At 43.5% G+C, this 14197-nt stretch overlaps 1 protein-coding gene across 2 annotated transcripts; it reads right to left on the bottom strand.

Moving 5' to 3' along the window:
• Positions 1-1503: 1503 nt before the first annotated feature.
• On the bottom strand, positions 1504-11554 carry LOC116051196 (protein asteroid homolog 1-like). Of its 2 annotated transcripts, none has more exons than XM_031301443.2 (6): positions 11345-11554; positions 7450-8285; positions 6201-6500; positions 5251-5455; positions 2679-2823; positions 1504-2227 (listed from the first exon to the last, which is right to left on the bottom strand). In XM_031301443.2, the coding sequence occupies exons 1-6, from the start codon at positions 11469-11471 to the stop codon at positions 1783-1785; spliced, it is 2058 nt and encodes a 685-aa protein (XP_031157303.1). In that variant the 5' UTR covers positions 11472-11554; the 3' UTR covers positions 1504-1782. The 2 variants fall into 2 exon arrangements, with proteins under 2 accessions (XP_031157303.1, XP_031157305.1); XM_031301445.2 differs by having other exon boundaries at positions 6201-6505; positions 7455-8285.
• Positions 11555-14197: the final 2643 nt, after the last annotated feature.

Below are 14197 nucleotides of genomic sequence, written 5' to 3'. Positions count from 1 at the left end.
CCCGATGGTTTTGTCACTTTTTTCAACGTTTGTCAACTTTTGAAATTTTTGTGTTTTTTTTTCCACCAAATTTGTAAAGCTTTTTTTTTTTGACATTTGTCACTTTTTTCGACATTTTCTTGACATTTTTGTCACTTTTTAGACATTTGTCACTTTTTTTTTAACTTTTTTTGACATTTTTTTTTACATTTGACACTTTTTTTTCAACATTTTTGTCACTTTTTTGACATTTTTGTCACTTTTTTCGACATTTGTCACTTTTATGACATTTTTTTTTGACATTTGTCACTTCTTTCAAAGTTCTTTTATCAATAGTTTTTTCTTCAAATGCTATGAAATTGACTAAAACACCCAAATTCAAAGAAAGTAGTGAACTGATTGTAGCGTCGTAGGGAACCATCCACGTTATTTTTTTGGACAATTTGTTTGAAAGAAAATCCAAATTTCTGATATAGAAACTTTTTGAGAATGGGTCAGATTTGACCCGAGGACAACAGGAGGGTTAATAATGATCGAGGGCCACTGACTTCTGGACTAGAAAACAAATTCAACATCCAAGTTCCAACAGTTTTCTCCCATCATGCAACATCTACTAAACTTTATAATACATTTGGTGTCTAAATTATTCTGTTTTCATCTCTATTCAAATAGTTATTATTTAAGGACAGTCATGCACATCTTGTATCTCTTCTAAATAAACTTTAAAAGGAATATTTTTCCAGTTTTTAATGCTCAAGTGGTATTTGACACGGGACGTACTCCGGTGATAACTAAGTTCACATCGACAGTACGTGCACATCACTTCAGTCTTGTGGAAAGAACCATCTGGAAGGGCTTTGAAGACCCTTTTCTTTCTCCATTTCTGCTCAAGGAGCTTTGTTTCTGCTATCCACAACGTCACTGCTGCATCGCTTCCTTATTTCACAAACTACGGAGCGGCCCGGGGCCCAAAATCACAGAACATGAGTGCGCTAATCGCGCGTCAAAAAGATTATTGGCGTTAAAAGTAATTTGCGTTAACTCGTTATCGCATTCATTGTGACAGCACTATTATACAGGATCAACACGGTCTCACGGCAGTTCGTGAAATGGTCACGTCATTTTTAATGTATTGATTCGTGTACACGGACACGTTTTTCTCGTTTTTTTCGTGATGGTCAGCATGTTTTTTAAAGTACAGCATTTCAATGGGAAGCATTTTTCCGTGAAATGGACACGATTGCCAAAAATTCCGTGATGGGCCCACTGAAGAATTCCAGGTTGGGTTTAGGAAAACAATAACGGGACGTGGGACAACAACGGGACAGTTGGGTTTAGGAAACGTGACACGCGGGACATGATCCCCGGTCTCCTGGGTGAAAGTCCTGTATTGTTTGACCCATCACCCCCCCCAACCAACCTCCCTATGTGGAATTTCGGCCTTTCATACTACTCACTACCGTAGTTGCTCTTAATACATTATTTTAAAAAACGTGCTGACCATCACGAAAAAAACAGACATAAACGTCCCCGTGTACACGAATCAATAGATTAAATTTCGTGACCATTTCACGAACTGCCGTGAGACTGAGTTGACAGTATATAAGTTTATAAAAACCTGTAAAAGGAGCTCATATGTCCGATTTTGTCACTGCGACCAAGTGGCTAAAAATGAGCGAATGCCGCTTTAAAATCAGCGCATGCCGCTTTAAATGAGTTAATTAATGGCGTGGTAATGTTTAAAAACAAAAAAAAAGTGAAGTGTGAGTGCTCCAAGAGTCCATAAATCTGCCGCGGGGGTGTTCAGAGCAGGTCCCAGCCCCGGCACTCCTCTTTGCGGGCCAGTTCTGGGTTCCTGCACCGGTTGTTTCTCTCTTTGGCTCTGTAGCGAGTTTTCACTGACACCAGTTCGCTTAGATACAGATCCTCCTGCCCTTTGACCGTGCTGCACGCTTCGGTCGCTGCCTCCTCGTCGCCGTCTCCGTACAGGAGGAAGAGCTGCTGCAGGTTGGTGGTCAGCTCGTCCAGAGGCTGCCGCCGCGGAGCAGCCGCCACCACGGCCACCGCAGACGCTTGCTGGTGGCCCTCTAGGGCTGCAGACGCCTCCTCAGTGTGGAACTGGTGGACGACGGTCTGCATGGTGTGGTACAGTCTCGCACTGGAGCGTTCCTTCTTCGGAAAGGGCTTCACTTTGGCTCCTGACCTCATCCTGTGGACCAGCTGGTGGATCAACGTCCCCTGAAACAACCTGGACAACATCAGAGGAACAAGATGGAGATTCAACATCAGCCAGCATCTCACCTGTGAGTCCATATTTCATTTTATCGTGAGAAGTGAAGCATATAATCTACGGCAGTGGTTCTCAAATGGGGGTACGTGTCCCCTAGGGGTACTTTGGAGGACTGCAGGGGGTACGTACGTATCTAACTGGGCTTTAAAATACCAGTTCAGCTCGGATATAAAAGAGATTCTCAGAGAACTTCTGCTGTAAATTGTACAAGGAAGAAGCAACCCTCAAATATTTTTTTATAATGCACCAGGTTAATGTTTACATTAAGTATTTTAATTGGAGAATCGATTACTTTAACCCAGCCTTAATCTCAATACTTCCTCCACAGCTGAGATTTCATTTCACTCCTGAAGCCTGAAACAAATTGAAATGTAGTTCCTGCTCAGTCTCACGTCGTGTGGAGACTCACCTGGCGATCGGGGGCTCAGGTAAGGGGAAGCCCAGCAGCTGGTTCAGCTGGATGCTGACCCTCAGGCAGCTCATCCATTGGTTGATGGCGTGAACCACGCCCAAGTCCAGCTTTTGCCTATGTTGCTGGTTTGGAATCTGCAGAGCTGCAACACACATCACACACACACATCAGTCACTGCACGCTGTTCTCATGAAGTATTTGTACATATATCTCTGAAAAGTAAAGCTCTGTAAATGGTATGTAATCCACGTATTTATTACTGTCAGCAGCACATTGACTGCTGCTGTATAAGAGCTTAAAGATGTCGAGGTCGGGGGGGATTTTTGGCTGCTAAAACACAGAGCTTTCAAGCCGGGGAGCAGAGTTCATGTCCTGGAAGAAGTTAAGGAGAAAACACAAGACTTTCACCCAGTAAAACCCAGTTTTTCACCAGTAAAAACTCACGAGCAGCGCAATTGAAATTCCAGCGTAAAGAAGGTTCAGGAGACTTTAATTAAGAATTTAATGGAATCTCAATTGAGGGGGAAATTTAGGCAGGCAGTACAGTTTAACCACCATGTGTTATTGTGGCTCGATGGTGTTTTAAGCCCCCAACGTTGACTTCAAGGCACCTAACCCTAATCTCAGCACTTATTGCTAATTTTTAATGGTATGTTGTATGTTGGTATGTACTTTTTAACCTCAAGGGCAAGTGCGACAGGGCATTTATTTTCGTAATTTTATATTTTTTTAATTATTTATTTTGTAACGTCTCCAGGAGAGAGGCCAGGGCAGGTGTGGAGGAGACCTTTTATTAAAAGTTGTATTCTCCCGATCGCCATCCTGTCCAGTGGTTCTTTTAACCTGCCTTTAATATCTGGCCTTCTCTTTAAAACAGCTTTTATTTAACCAAATTTGTTTTTTAAGTGTTTTAATCACACCAGTGGTCCCCCTTGTGCCTGTGCCCCTCGCAGCGCCTATCCCGTGCGTTGCGTTTTTACCCAAACCTAACCCTAACCATTGTCTAATCCTAGTTCCTTCCAGGCAGCGCTGCCTGGAAGACGACGTTGGGGGCTTAAAACACCAAACACCGTTATTGTGCAGTGCTGTCCCCAACTCTCTGAAGTTCCTGTCTTCCTGAAGGAGTATTTAAACTCATGCTGGAGGCGTTAAGTTTAGCTGAACCTTCAATGTAAACAAAGATATTGCAGGTGCCATAAGCACAGATGTCTACCTACATCATAAACCAAATACCTCAAACACATTTTCACTCCCATCGCGTAAAATACAGACGCTTGGCCATGTGCTTTTGGCGTAAGTCTCCTTAAGCATCATATCTAAACACGCTTGGTCGGGAGTCTTGGCGTCACTTTTGACGCTCTGGGTCGGGACGTACATTTAACTGACATGCGGCACAAGAACGTGACAGTCAGGTTTGGGAAAAGATGGTGGGTGGGCTTATAAAAGGTACTTTTCATGGAACGTGACACACAGGACAAGAACGGGACACGAACCCTGTTCTCCTGGGTGAAAGTCCTGCAGTTGTTTGAGGGTCAGTTTGGGGTTAAAACGCAGTGCCCGGCATAGGCGCTCTGAGGGGCCCGGGCACAAGGGGACCACTGATGTGGGAAAACACTTTAAAACCTCCTTAAAAGACAGGGTAAGGGTTATGTGTAACCAGTGGTGTAGTCCAGGGTATACGCTGGTATACGGCGTATACCTACTTATTTTTCAGTCAGCATTGCGTATACCCACTTCTAAATCCCCCCTGATGCGCACCATTCAGTAATATCTGTGAGCCAGATTGCCCATTTTTTCCTCAAGGATAGTGAAGCCATGACCCACCCTCCTCTGCCTCTAATTGGCTGGTACTCGCTGCTTTCACTGATTAGATTGGTTAACTTTAGGCATGAGGACTGATGAGCCAATCAGAGGCAGAGTAGGGCGGGTCATGCCGAGGAAAATATCGCTAATACCTCAGGTGCCAGTGAAAAAAAACAAAAAAAAACCTCAGGTGCCGGTGCCACTTGACTACGATAACGGCAGCAGACCAAACAACAGATGAAGAAATAACACAAGCGGCGGTGTGCCACCCCAGTTGATGGAAGACATAATTCTGAGGTAAGTTTTAAGGTGGTTTCCAAATGAATCATTATTTTAAACTACTGGCAAATTGCCAGTGGCAATATGACTGCACATTTAGAGGAGAAGAGATAACACCATGTTTGCCTCATGATAAATACATTTTACATTCATCCAGGCTGCTTGTGTGACCAGTAGTAACTACAAACTGCTCCTAATCAAGTCATGATCATTTTATAATAGTGAGCAAGTAGAAATGACAGATTTTTGGGTAAACTAAATCATAGTCTTACATGTCACTGTTTCTAAAACAGGGCTTTTTTCTGGACTACTTTAAAAAAAAAAAAAGGTGAAAACTGAGAGTATACCCACTTCTCCAGGGACCACTACACCACTGTGTGTAACCCTATGGGGGGGTTATGTGTAACGTCGTCAATATATAGACTAGGTGAAATACGTTTGGCAGATCCCTGAGCTGTTCAGACGATCACCAGTTTTTGATTCTTACCTGCTCTTTGTCTCAGTGCGTCTCCAGTGCTCAGGCCCAGCAGCAGCGCCTTCAGCAGCGTCTCGTCCGGCCGAGGCTGAGCGTGCCGCAGCCAGTAGCAGGTGGCGGCCACTGGGAGGCGCAGCAGAGGCGGCAGGTTGCTCAAAGAGGCCTCGGTCACGCCCAGAGCCTCTAGTAACACCTGCAGGCACAGAGAGGGCTCCGCCTGGGGGCAACACACAGGAGGAGGAAGAGTTAACACGGAGTAATTCAATGTAAAGATGTCATATACCAGGGATAGACCTTTTTATAGATAGAAGTCTGATTTAGGATGATAAAAGTACTGTTTATTTAAATGGAGTCTGGTGGGTTTTATGGAAAGGATCCCTACAGAGATAGACCTTATTGTTAAAGAGTAAGATCCTTTTAGTTTAACATGAAACAGCCCGAAATCACCATCACCAAACTCCACCAGACTCCATGTAAATAATCAGGACTTTTAGCGTGTATAGAGCCAGCATATCTCCACATGTAAATGGGTGAATTAAGGGTTTATTTCAACCAAACCAGAGAGGTGATTGTTGGAACAGTGGAAAGATGAACCAAGACGTCTTTTGATAGTTTTATTTAGTTTCTGCCGACTTTGAAAGAAGTGTGTTTTACGATGATAAAAGTCCTGATTATTTACATGGAGTCTGGTGGAGTTTGGAGATGGAGCTTTCGGGGCTGTTTCACATTAAACAAAAAGGATCTTACTCTTTAACTAAAAGGTCTATCTCTGTAGGGATCCTTTCATAATGTTGTCAGACACTTAGAATAATAATCTGAGCCTGTCAGCTGCAAAACCAGAACTTTTAGTGGATGGAAGCTGAAGGTGCACAATTGTCCTGTAGGGTTACATTGCATGTAAACAAAAAGTTGCATAGTAGACGGGAAGACAACACAAGGGATAAAACCCCTAAAAGATTCACCTGATCCAGCGAGTTGAGTTTCAGGTGCTGGCAGGTGCCTGGGACGACAGCTTTGACTGGGATGAAATCGATCTGCAGGCCGTTTCTGTCTCGCTCCATCACCTCCTCGCCTTCGCCCAGCAGCAGCCCGTACATCAGCTGGCGCAGCGGCCGGGACGTCAGCTGAGAGCTGGGCATGTCAGCGTGCTCCACAGGGTTGTGGAGCGAGTTCCTGCGCAGCAGCAGAACGTCCAGGATGTCTGAAGTCAGCTGGGCCTGCGTCAGCGGCAGCCGGACCCAGTTTGGGACACGACCCGCCACCTTTTAGGATGGAACACAACAAACTGAGAATATTTTCTTGACCGTAACAACCTTATGTTACCTATATCATATATATATATATATATATATATAGGGGGGTAACGATATTGATTCAATGAGCCCCGATCCAATGTATTGTCTGTAAGATGCCCCTTTACTTTATATTTATTCTTTTCATTTAAAATAAATGTTTGCTTGTAATTGAAATGTCTGGAAGAGCTCAGTTACAAAAATCGATTGCAAGCCTTTGAATTGAATCAAATTAAAATCATATCGTTGTCCGAGGAATCAATATGATATACACCCCCAGCTATATAATCTGTTATACAGTCTGTGACCTACATGTCTTTTACTTTTCATCTGGGGCTGCAACTAAAGATTATTATCTGGATGATTGGATTAGTTGTTTGGTCTCTAAAATGCTGAAAAAATGTGGATCAGCATTCCCCAAAAAGCCCAAAATGACGTCCTCAAATGTCTTGTTTTATCCACAACTCAAAGATATTCAGTTTAGTCCCAGAGGAGAGAAGAAACTAGAAGATATTCACGTTTAACAAGCTGACATCACACAAGTTTTAACCTTGTTTACTCAAACCAAATCGCAATCGTTGGCGATTAATTTAATAGCTGACTAATCTATAATCTTTGCAGCTCTATAAACTATGATTTAGCTCATTAAAACAAAGTCCAAGGTGAGATCTTACGACTTATTAAGGGAAATGTGCCCATAAAAATTACAAAACAAGACATTTGAGAACGTCATCTTGGGCTCGATCGACACTGATCCACATTTTCACAATTTTCTGACATTTTAGAGACCAAACAACTCATCCATTCATTCAGAAAATAATCCACACATTAATCCACCATGAAAATAATCGTTAGTTGCAGCCATATTTGATAACTAGTCTTCCTATTTCATAAGCTGATGGTTAAAGGATTTTATTACCGCTTCCACAGCTGGAAACGGAGGCACCATCCCATGGATGAAGAACTTTTTCAGGGCGCTGGGAGGGATTTTGTACTCCTCCATGCCCAGATGCAAATCCTGCATCAGCTCCTTCTTTTTGTCCTCGCTCAGTCCTCCCATCAGCCCCAGCGCCGCCTCGAAGGCGTCCCTCGGCTCGTTGAAGCGCCTCAGCCAGCGGAGCAGCCCCTGCAGGCGGCTCGATTTCCAGCTGCCAGCTGCGAACTGAGCCCACTTGATGGGCGACTCCCTCCTCTGCAGCTTCACGTAGTCATTCCCTGCCAGAGCGGCGAAGGCGGGCAGGATCTGGGGCTGGATTTGGAAGAAGATGCAGAAGCTGGTCGTGGTGTAGCCCTTGCAGGGGATGTAGCTCTGCGAGCCACTCCCTTGTACCGCCTCCCACTGGAAGTCGGATAAAGGCAGCAGCCCCACCGGCCTCGGGAGGTCGAAGATGTAGAAGTCGCTGTCTTTGGACAGCACCGGGCACCGCCACTCGCTGGCCAGGGCGGCGATCTCCTGGTCAGCTTCTCCGTAGCACTTAGCCACCGGGACCTCCAGCCGTGCCAGCGTCTGTTTGAACACCACCTTGACCAGCTGTGGCAGGATGCCCTCGTGACTGCCCTCTATGGCCGCTTGATGGGCTCTAATGATGCGATCTTTGGCTCTTTCTGTCACAGTTTCCAGCTTCTTGTCCGTGTAGTCCGAGCCTCCGTCCAGCACCACGTACGGCGTGATCCGGCAGTCTCTGAGGGCTTTGACGAACTTCTCAATCAGCGCCTCAAACGCAGCATACTCCCCGCCGTGATTCTGGTCCAGACCTGACCAATCAAGCAAAAGAAACACAAGGCACATATTTAAAAGCACATTGCTGACAGACAAACATCCTGCTTGTTACCTAACAGTTAGAGCTGCAAAGATTAATCAATTAATCGATTAGTGGAAGACTGTCCTCCCCTGAAAAATGCTCCCATAAAAGCAGTTACACACCGGGCCGATAATCGGCCGTTGGACAGTCTGGCGAGGTCGGTGACTCGAGTCTGTTCGGTGCGTTCCGTGCCGTCCTCCATTGGAGGAGCTGTCGGCCTTCATTTGGGCCGACCTGACATGTTCAGTCGGAGACAGGGCAGTCGGGACTCACCCGGAAATGGCAAGCGGGATGACCGTGACTAAGCCTCTCAAAATCTGACGAAAATCTTTTAAACTGACCTTTGTCATCTGAAATGAATGAACTGCACGGTCATAAGGAGCAGATTCCAGATCAGCCCATCTGGGCTTTCATTTTCTCAAAGTCAGAGCAGGATACCCAGGGCTCAGTTTACACCTATCACCATTTCTAGCCACTGGGGGACCATAGGCAGGCTGGGGGAACTAATATTAATGTAAAAAAAAACTCATAAAGTAACATTTTCATGCCATAGGACCTTTAACCCTTGTGTTGTCTGTTCTAAATGTCTATATCAGAAATATGTTTCTTTTTAACTACCTCATTTTGATTACCTAAAAATAACACGGATGGATGATTCCACGCAATGCGCTTCACAAGTACAGTAGAGTCCGGATCGAGCCTGAATTTTTCTGTCCGAGCCCGACCCGAGCCCAACCTTTCCTGATTGCTTCGATTCTGACCGTGGTCAGAAAACCAGGAGAGACTGGTTACCTCCAGGGCCGACGTTATATAACCTCAGGGTTAAAATCCTGTTTCTGGTGAGCAGATGAATGAACTTGGCTTTCAGTCTGGAGTTTATCTCAGACACCACACACACTGTGTACAAAACTTAAACTGATTCCACCAACTCTGCTCCGGTCACATCTACACGTCTGCTTCCTCTTCCTCTATCTCTCTTCTGCCAACTTTACACACACACACACACACACACACACACACACACACACACACACACACAGCTCTCTTAAAGGAGCTGCAGCACCATTTTACAACAAATGCCTTATCGTGCTGATGTGATTGAGCCCGACCCGAACCCGACCATCATTTCTAAATATCTGTCCGAACCCGGCCCGGCCTGACGGGTCCCGACGGTACCCGCCATGCCTTAAAGTACAACAGAAGATGGGATCTCTACTTTCATTGAATTTGGGGTGTTTTGTGAAATTTTTTAGCATTTGAAAAAGAAATTGAAATGTTTCGAAACAGTAGCTTTTTTAACTCAAGGATTAGGTATCGTTTCCTAAATAAATGAGGTTTATTGACCATGAAATCCAAAAAGTGTAAAACTATTAATGAGTTGGTGTTAGTGGTGTTTATACGTAGTAGTGAAAAGAAGTGTAAAAACACTGAAAAAAAAACACTGAAAAAAGTGCCTAGAAAAAAGGGAACAAAAGCGTCGACAATATTAAATGAGTTTGGTGAGCTTCTTCTCGACCAGCTGCAACATTACAAATCTGCTTTCATTTTTGATAACTTCTATTTTTGCTGCAGGTGTGTTTTGTGTTTGGACAAAACAGAAGCAGGTGTCATGCAGGTATTTATATATCTACTTCAGCAAACACAGCTCCTAATACTTCCGCTGCCTGACTCATTAAGAAAAACTCCAAACTCGTGAATGCACCGACGTCATCCAGATAAAAGCTGTTTTGACTGTATGGAGATACAAGGTTTACGCCTAACAACAGCTTAAAGAAGGATCTGACAAACAGAGCTGCAAAGATCAATCGATCAGTTGTCAACTATTAAATTCATCAGCAACTATTTTGATAATCGAGCAATCAGTTTGAGTCATTTTTTGTACAAAAAAAGTCAAACTTCTCTGATTCCAGCTTGTTAAATGCGAATATTGTTCTAGTTTCTTGTCTCCTCTGGGACAGGAAACTGAATATCTTTGAGTTGTGGACAAAACAAGACATTTGAGGAAGTTATCTTGGGCTTTGAACGCCAACTATTTCAATAATTGATTCATCTTTTACACATTTTTTATTTAAAGTGACTTAATGACTTCATTAAATGGCAGAAAATGCTGTTTTTTTAGACTCTCAAATAGGGACGTTTTCCTGTTCTTTATATCATATTCAAATATCTTCAAGTTTTGGACAAAAAAAAAAAGACATTTAAAGACAATCACAATTTGCACAGCCTGTATTTGTAAATGTTACTTCAGTAAAAGTCTGTAAGTATCATCAGGAACATGTAGTTAAAGTATTAAAACATTGTAGAAAGTGTAAAGGATCCAACCAGTTGTGTGTTTAACGGTCTGATCATCTCAGCTGGACTTGTAGTCGTTATATTGTCGGCTAGTTTACTTTAGAATCAAACATCAGATTTTATAAACTACATGTGTTCTGTGTGCAGTAATCTTAATTTGTAAAGTAACTAGTAACTAAAGCTGTAACAGATGAATGTAGTGGAGTAAAAGTACAATATTTCTCTCTGAAATGTAGCGGAGTAGAAGTAGAAAGTGGCATGAAAAGAAAAGACTCAAGTAAAGTACAAGTACCTCAACATTTGGACTGAAGTACAGTACTGGAGTACATGTACTTAGTTACATTCCACCACTGTGTGTCATGGATGCCCTGCACTTTTAACTGCGCAACAAATGTACCCTCTGGTATTATTAAAGTAACCTGAACCTTGGACTTTAGATCTAACAACTCATCCATTCATCCAGAAAATAATCCACATATTAATCCCCATGAACATATTCGTTAGTTACAGCTGTAGGCTAACTGACAATAAAAATATAGATTCAATAAAACAAAGACTTAAATTAATCTGCAGACTATCTGTCAGAAGTCAAAGTCCCTGACTTTTACTTAAGTAACATCAATGCAGGATTTTTAACTTATAACAGAGTATTTTTACAGTGTGGTATTAGTACTTTAACTGAAGTAAAGGATCTGAACATCTTTGTTTTGGTGCTCCTACCTGCGTCGAAGTACAGCAGGTAGATGAGGTTGCAGCCGTCGATCACCAGCCGGCTCTGCCTGAACTGGACGTCCCGGTAGACGTCCCGGTGATTCTCCAACAGAGTGCACAGTCCCTGGACTCCCATCCTCGCTCTGGTTTGTGCAGGAGCGCCGCTGAGCGCCGCTCTTATACCCGCGCTGCTCCCCGCTGCCTCTCCGTTTCCTTAGGTTTCAGTTTCTTGACATCACATCATCATATGACTCGGTCATATCAGGTTTATCTCGGTGATCGGCGTCAAAAAGTGATCGCGTGCATCACCCAGGGGTGTAACTTTAGGCAAGGCGGCTTTATTTGTATAGCACATTTCAGCTACAGGGCAATTCATACGATGATAACATTTAGAGTGCAGTATAAGAAGTTTAGTTTGAGAAGTTATTACGACCATAGGCGTAATTTACAGGGGGGGGATAATCCAAACTGTCCAGTGCAACGCACGCACTAACACACACACACACACACACACACACACACACACACACACACACACACACACACACACACACACACACACACACACAAACAGACACACACACACAAACACACACATACACACACACACACACACACACACACACACAAACAACACACACACACACAAACACACACACACACACACACACACACACACACAAACACAGACACACACACACACACACACACACACACACACACACACACAAAAACACACACACACACACACACACAAAAACACACACACACGCACGCACACACTCACGTACATGCACACTCACACTCACTCACACACACACACACACACACACACACAAACAAACACACACACACACACACACACACACACACACACACACACACACAAACACAAAAACAGCACACACTCACATGCACACTCACACTAAGGCCGAACCCGGCCCGGCCCGGATATTGAGAAATTATGGTTGAGTTCGGGTCGGGCTCGGTCACATCAGCGCGATAAGGCATTTGTTGTAAAATGCGATGATGCGGTGTGTGTGTGTTTGTTAAGTGGGCAGAAGAGAGATAGAGGAAGGAAGCAGACGTGAGAAAGAGGAAGCAGACGTGTAGATGTGACCGGAGCAGAGTTGGTGGAATCAGTTTAAGTTTTGTACACAGTGTGTGTGGTGTCTGAGATAAACTCCAGACTGAAAGCCAAGTTCATTCATCTGCTCACCAGAAACAGGATTTTAACCCTGAGGTTATATAACGTCGGCCCTGGAGGTAACCAGTCTCCCCTGCCGTTCTGACCACGGTCGGAAAAGAACCGATCAGGAAAGGTTAACACGTTGAACATTTTAAATTAAACAGATTATTAACGTGAGCTTGTTGCCCCGTGTGAGCTGATGACCTCATCTGTTGACATTTCTGAATGCCTTCCTACAGCTGCTTAATAAAAGCTTTCCACACAAAAACGTAGCCTACATGTGTCATTAGTATGAGAAAGTCGGGCTCGGCTCGGGTCGGGTTCGGACCCAAATTTCTTAATGCCTGTCGGACGCGGGCCGGGCTCGGAGAGAAAAATTCGGCCCGATCCGGACTCTAACTCACACTCGCACGCACGCACCCACGCACGCACACACTCACGCACTCACACACACACACATACACACACACACACACACACACACACACTCACACACAGAGATTGCCCAATTCATTAGTTAATTTGTTTTTAGTAAAGGTTACCGAATGTATGGCGATATTTCAGAGAGACTGAGGGAAATTGACACAAAGTTGAAGTTATTAAACCTTAAAGATTCAGGGGCTTTTGAAAAATACATTTTGGGCGAGAGCCCCTGAAGACCCCCCCTTCGCTCCGCCACTGTCCCCTAAAAGTACAGTCCACCTCCTCATATCAGTGACTGTGTTGAGATGTATAAACAGTGAGCTGAAGCAGCCGAGGGCCGAACTGGTTGGAGTTTGGAAAAGGAAACTGAAACTGTTGAAATACCTTCTTTTTTTTAAACCCTTGTGTTGTCTTCCTGTGGATGATGCAACTTAACAATTTAAAATTAAAACTGTTTTTTCAATGGTCTTTTTCAACACTTTTGTCGCTTTCCACCAATGTTCTTGTCACTTTCTTCCAAGTTTTTTGTCACTTTTTCTGAGATGTTTGTCGATTTTTTCCACGTTTTTGTTGTTTTTTTTCCAACATTTTTTAAATTTTTAAAACGCTGATAGTGAACTGATCATTTAATCTACTTGTGAAGAGTGTTGTGTAGAACCATCCACTTGTTTTTTGGTTGAAAGAAACCCACATTTCTGATACAGAAAACTTTTTGAAATGGGTCAAATTTGACAGGAGGGTAACAGAGCAATACAGCCCCTAAAATGCACTTTTGCACTTGCCAAAAAGTGATCGCAGCCCCTACCTTGTCACTGAAAGGTTGTTTCTGCCTCAAAATGACTTGATTTCATGAATGAGAGTTACATCTGACAGATCATAGAGCTCACCCAGAACGTTGTACCTGTTATAATACCTTTTTAAAGGTCCAATACATGCAGTAACACACAGTTTCCCACAGACGGCAATCACTTTTTGGCACGACAGCTGCAGCTCCTCACCAGACTCATATCCCTCCTGTTGTCCTCGGGGTCAAATTTGACCCATTTTCATAATGTTTCTATATCAGAAATTTGGGTTTCTTTCAAGCATATTGTCAAAAAAATAACGCTCTTCACAAGTAAAATAAATGACCAGTTCACTACTTTCATTGAATTTGGGTGTTTTATTCAATTTTATAGCATTTGAAGAAATAATTGAGAAAAGAACGTTGAAAAAAGTGACAAAAATGTCAAAAAAAAAGGGAGAATAAA

This window comes from Sander lucioperca, chromosome 10 (assembly GCF_008315115.2).
Source record: "Sander lucioperca isolate FBNREF2018 chromosome 10, SLUC_FBN_1.2, whole genome shotgun sequence".
Lineage (NCBI taxonomy): Eukaryota > Metazoa > Chordata > Actinopteri > Perciformes > Percidae > Sander > Sander lucioperca.
This window is presented reverse-complemented; position numbering and strand designations above follow the sequence as displayed.

Bases quoted from the DNA above. Each gene is read 5' to 3' on its own strand.
- LOC116051196 (XM_031301443.2), bottom strand. From the start codon at position 11,471: ATGGGAGTCCAGGGACTGTGCACTCTGTTGGAGAATCACCGGGACGTC. The intron at 8,286-11,344 runs GTAGGAGCACCA...TTGATTGGTCAG, and splicing joins CCTGCTGTACTTCGACGCAG to GTCTGGACCAGAATCACGGC. The intron at 6,501-7,449 runs GTAATAAAATCC...CCATCCTAAAAG, and splicing joins CGTTTCCAGCTGTGGAAGCG to GTGGCGGGTCGTGTCCCAAA.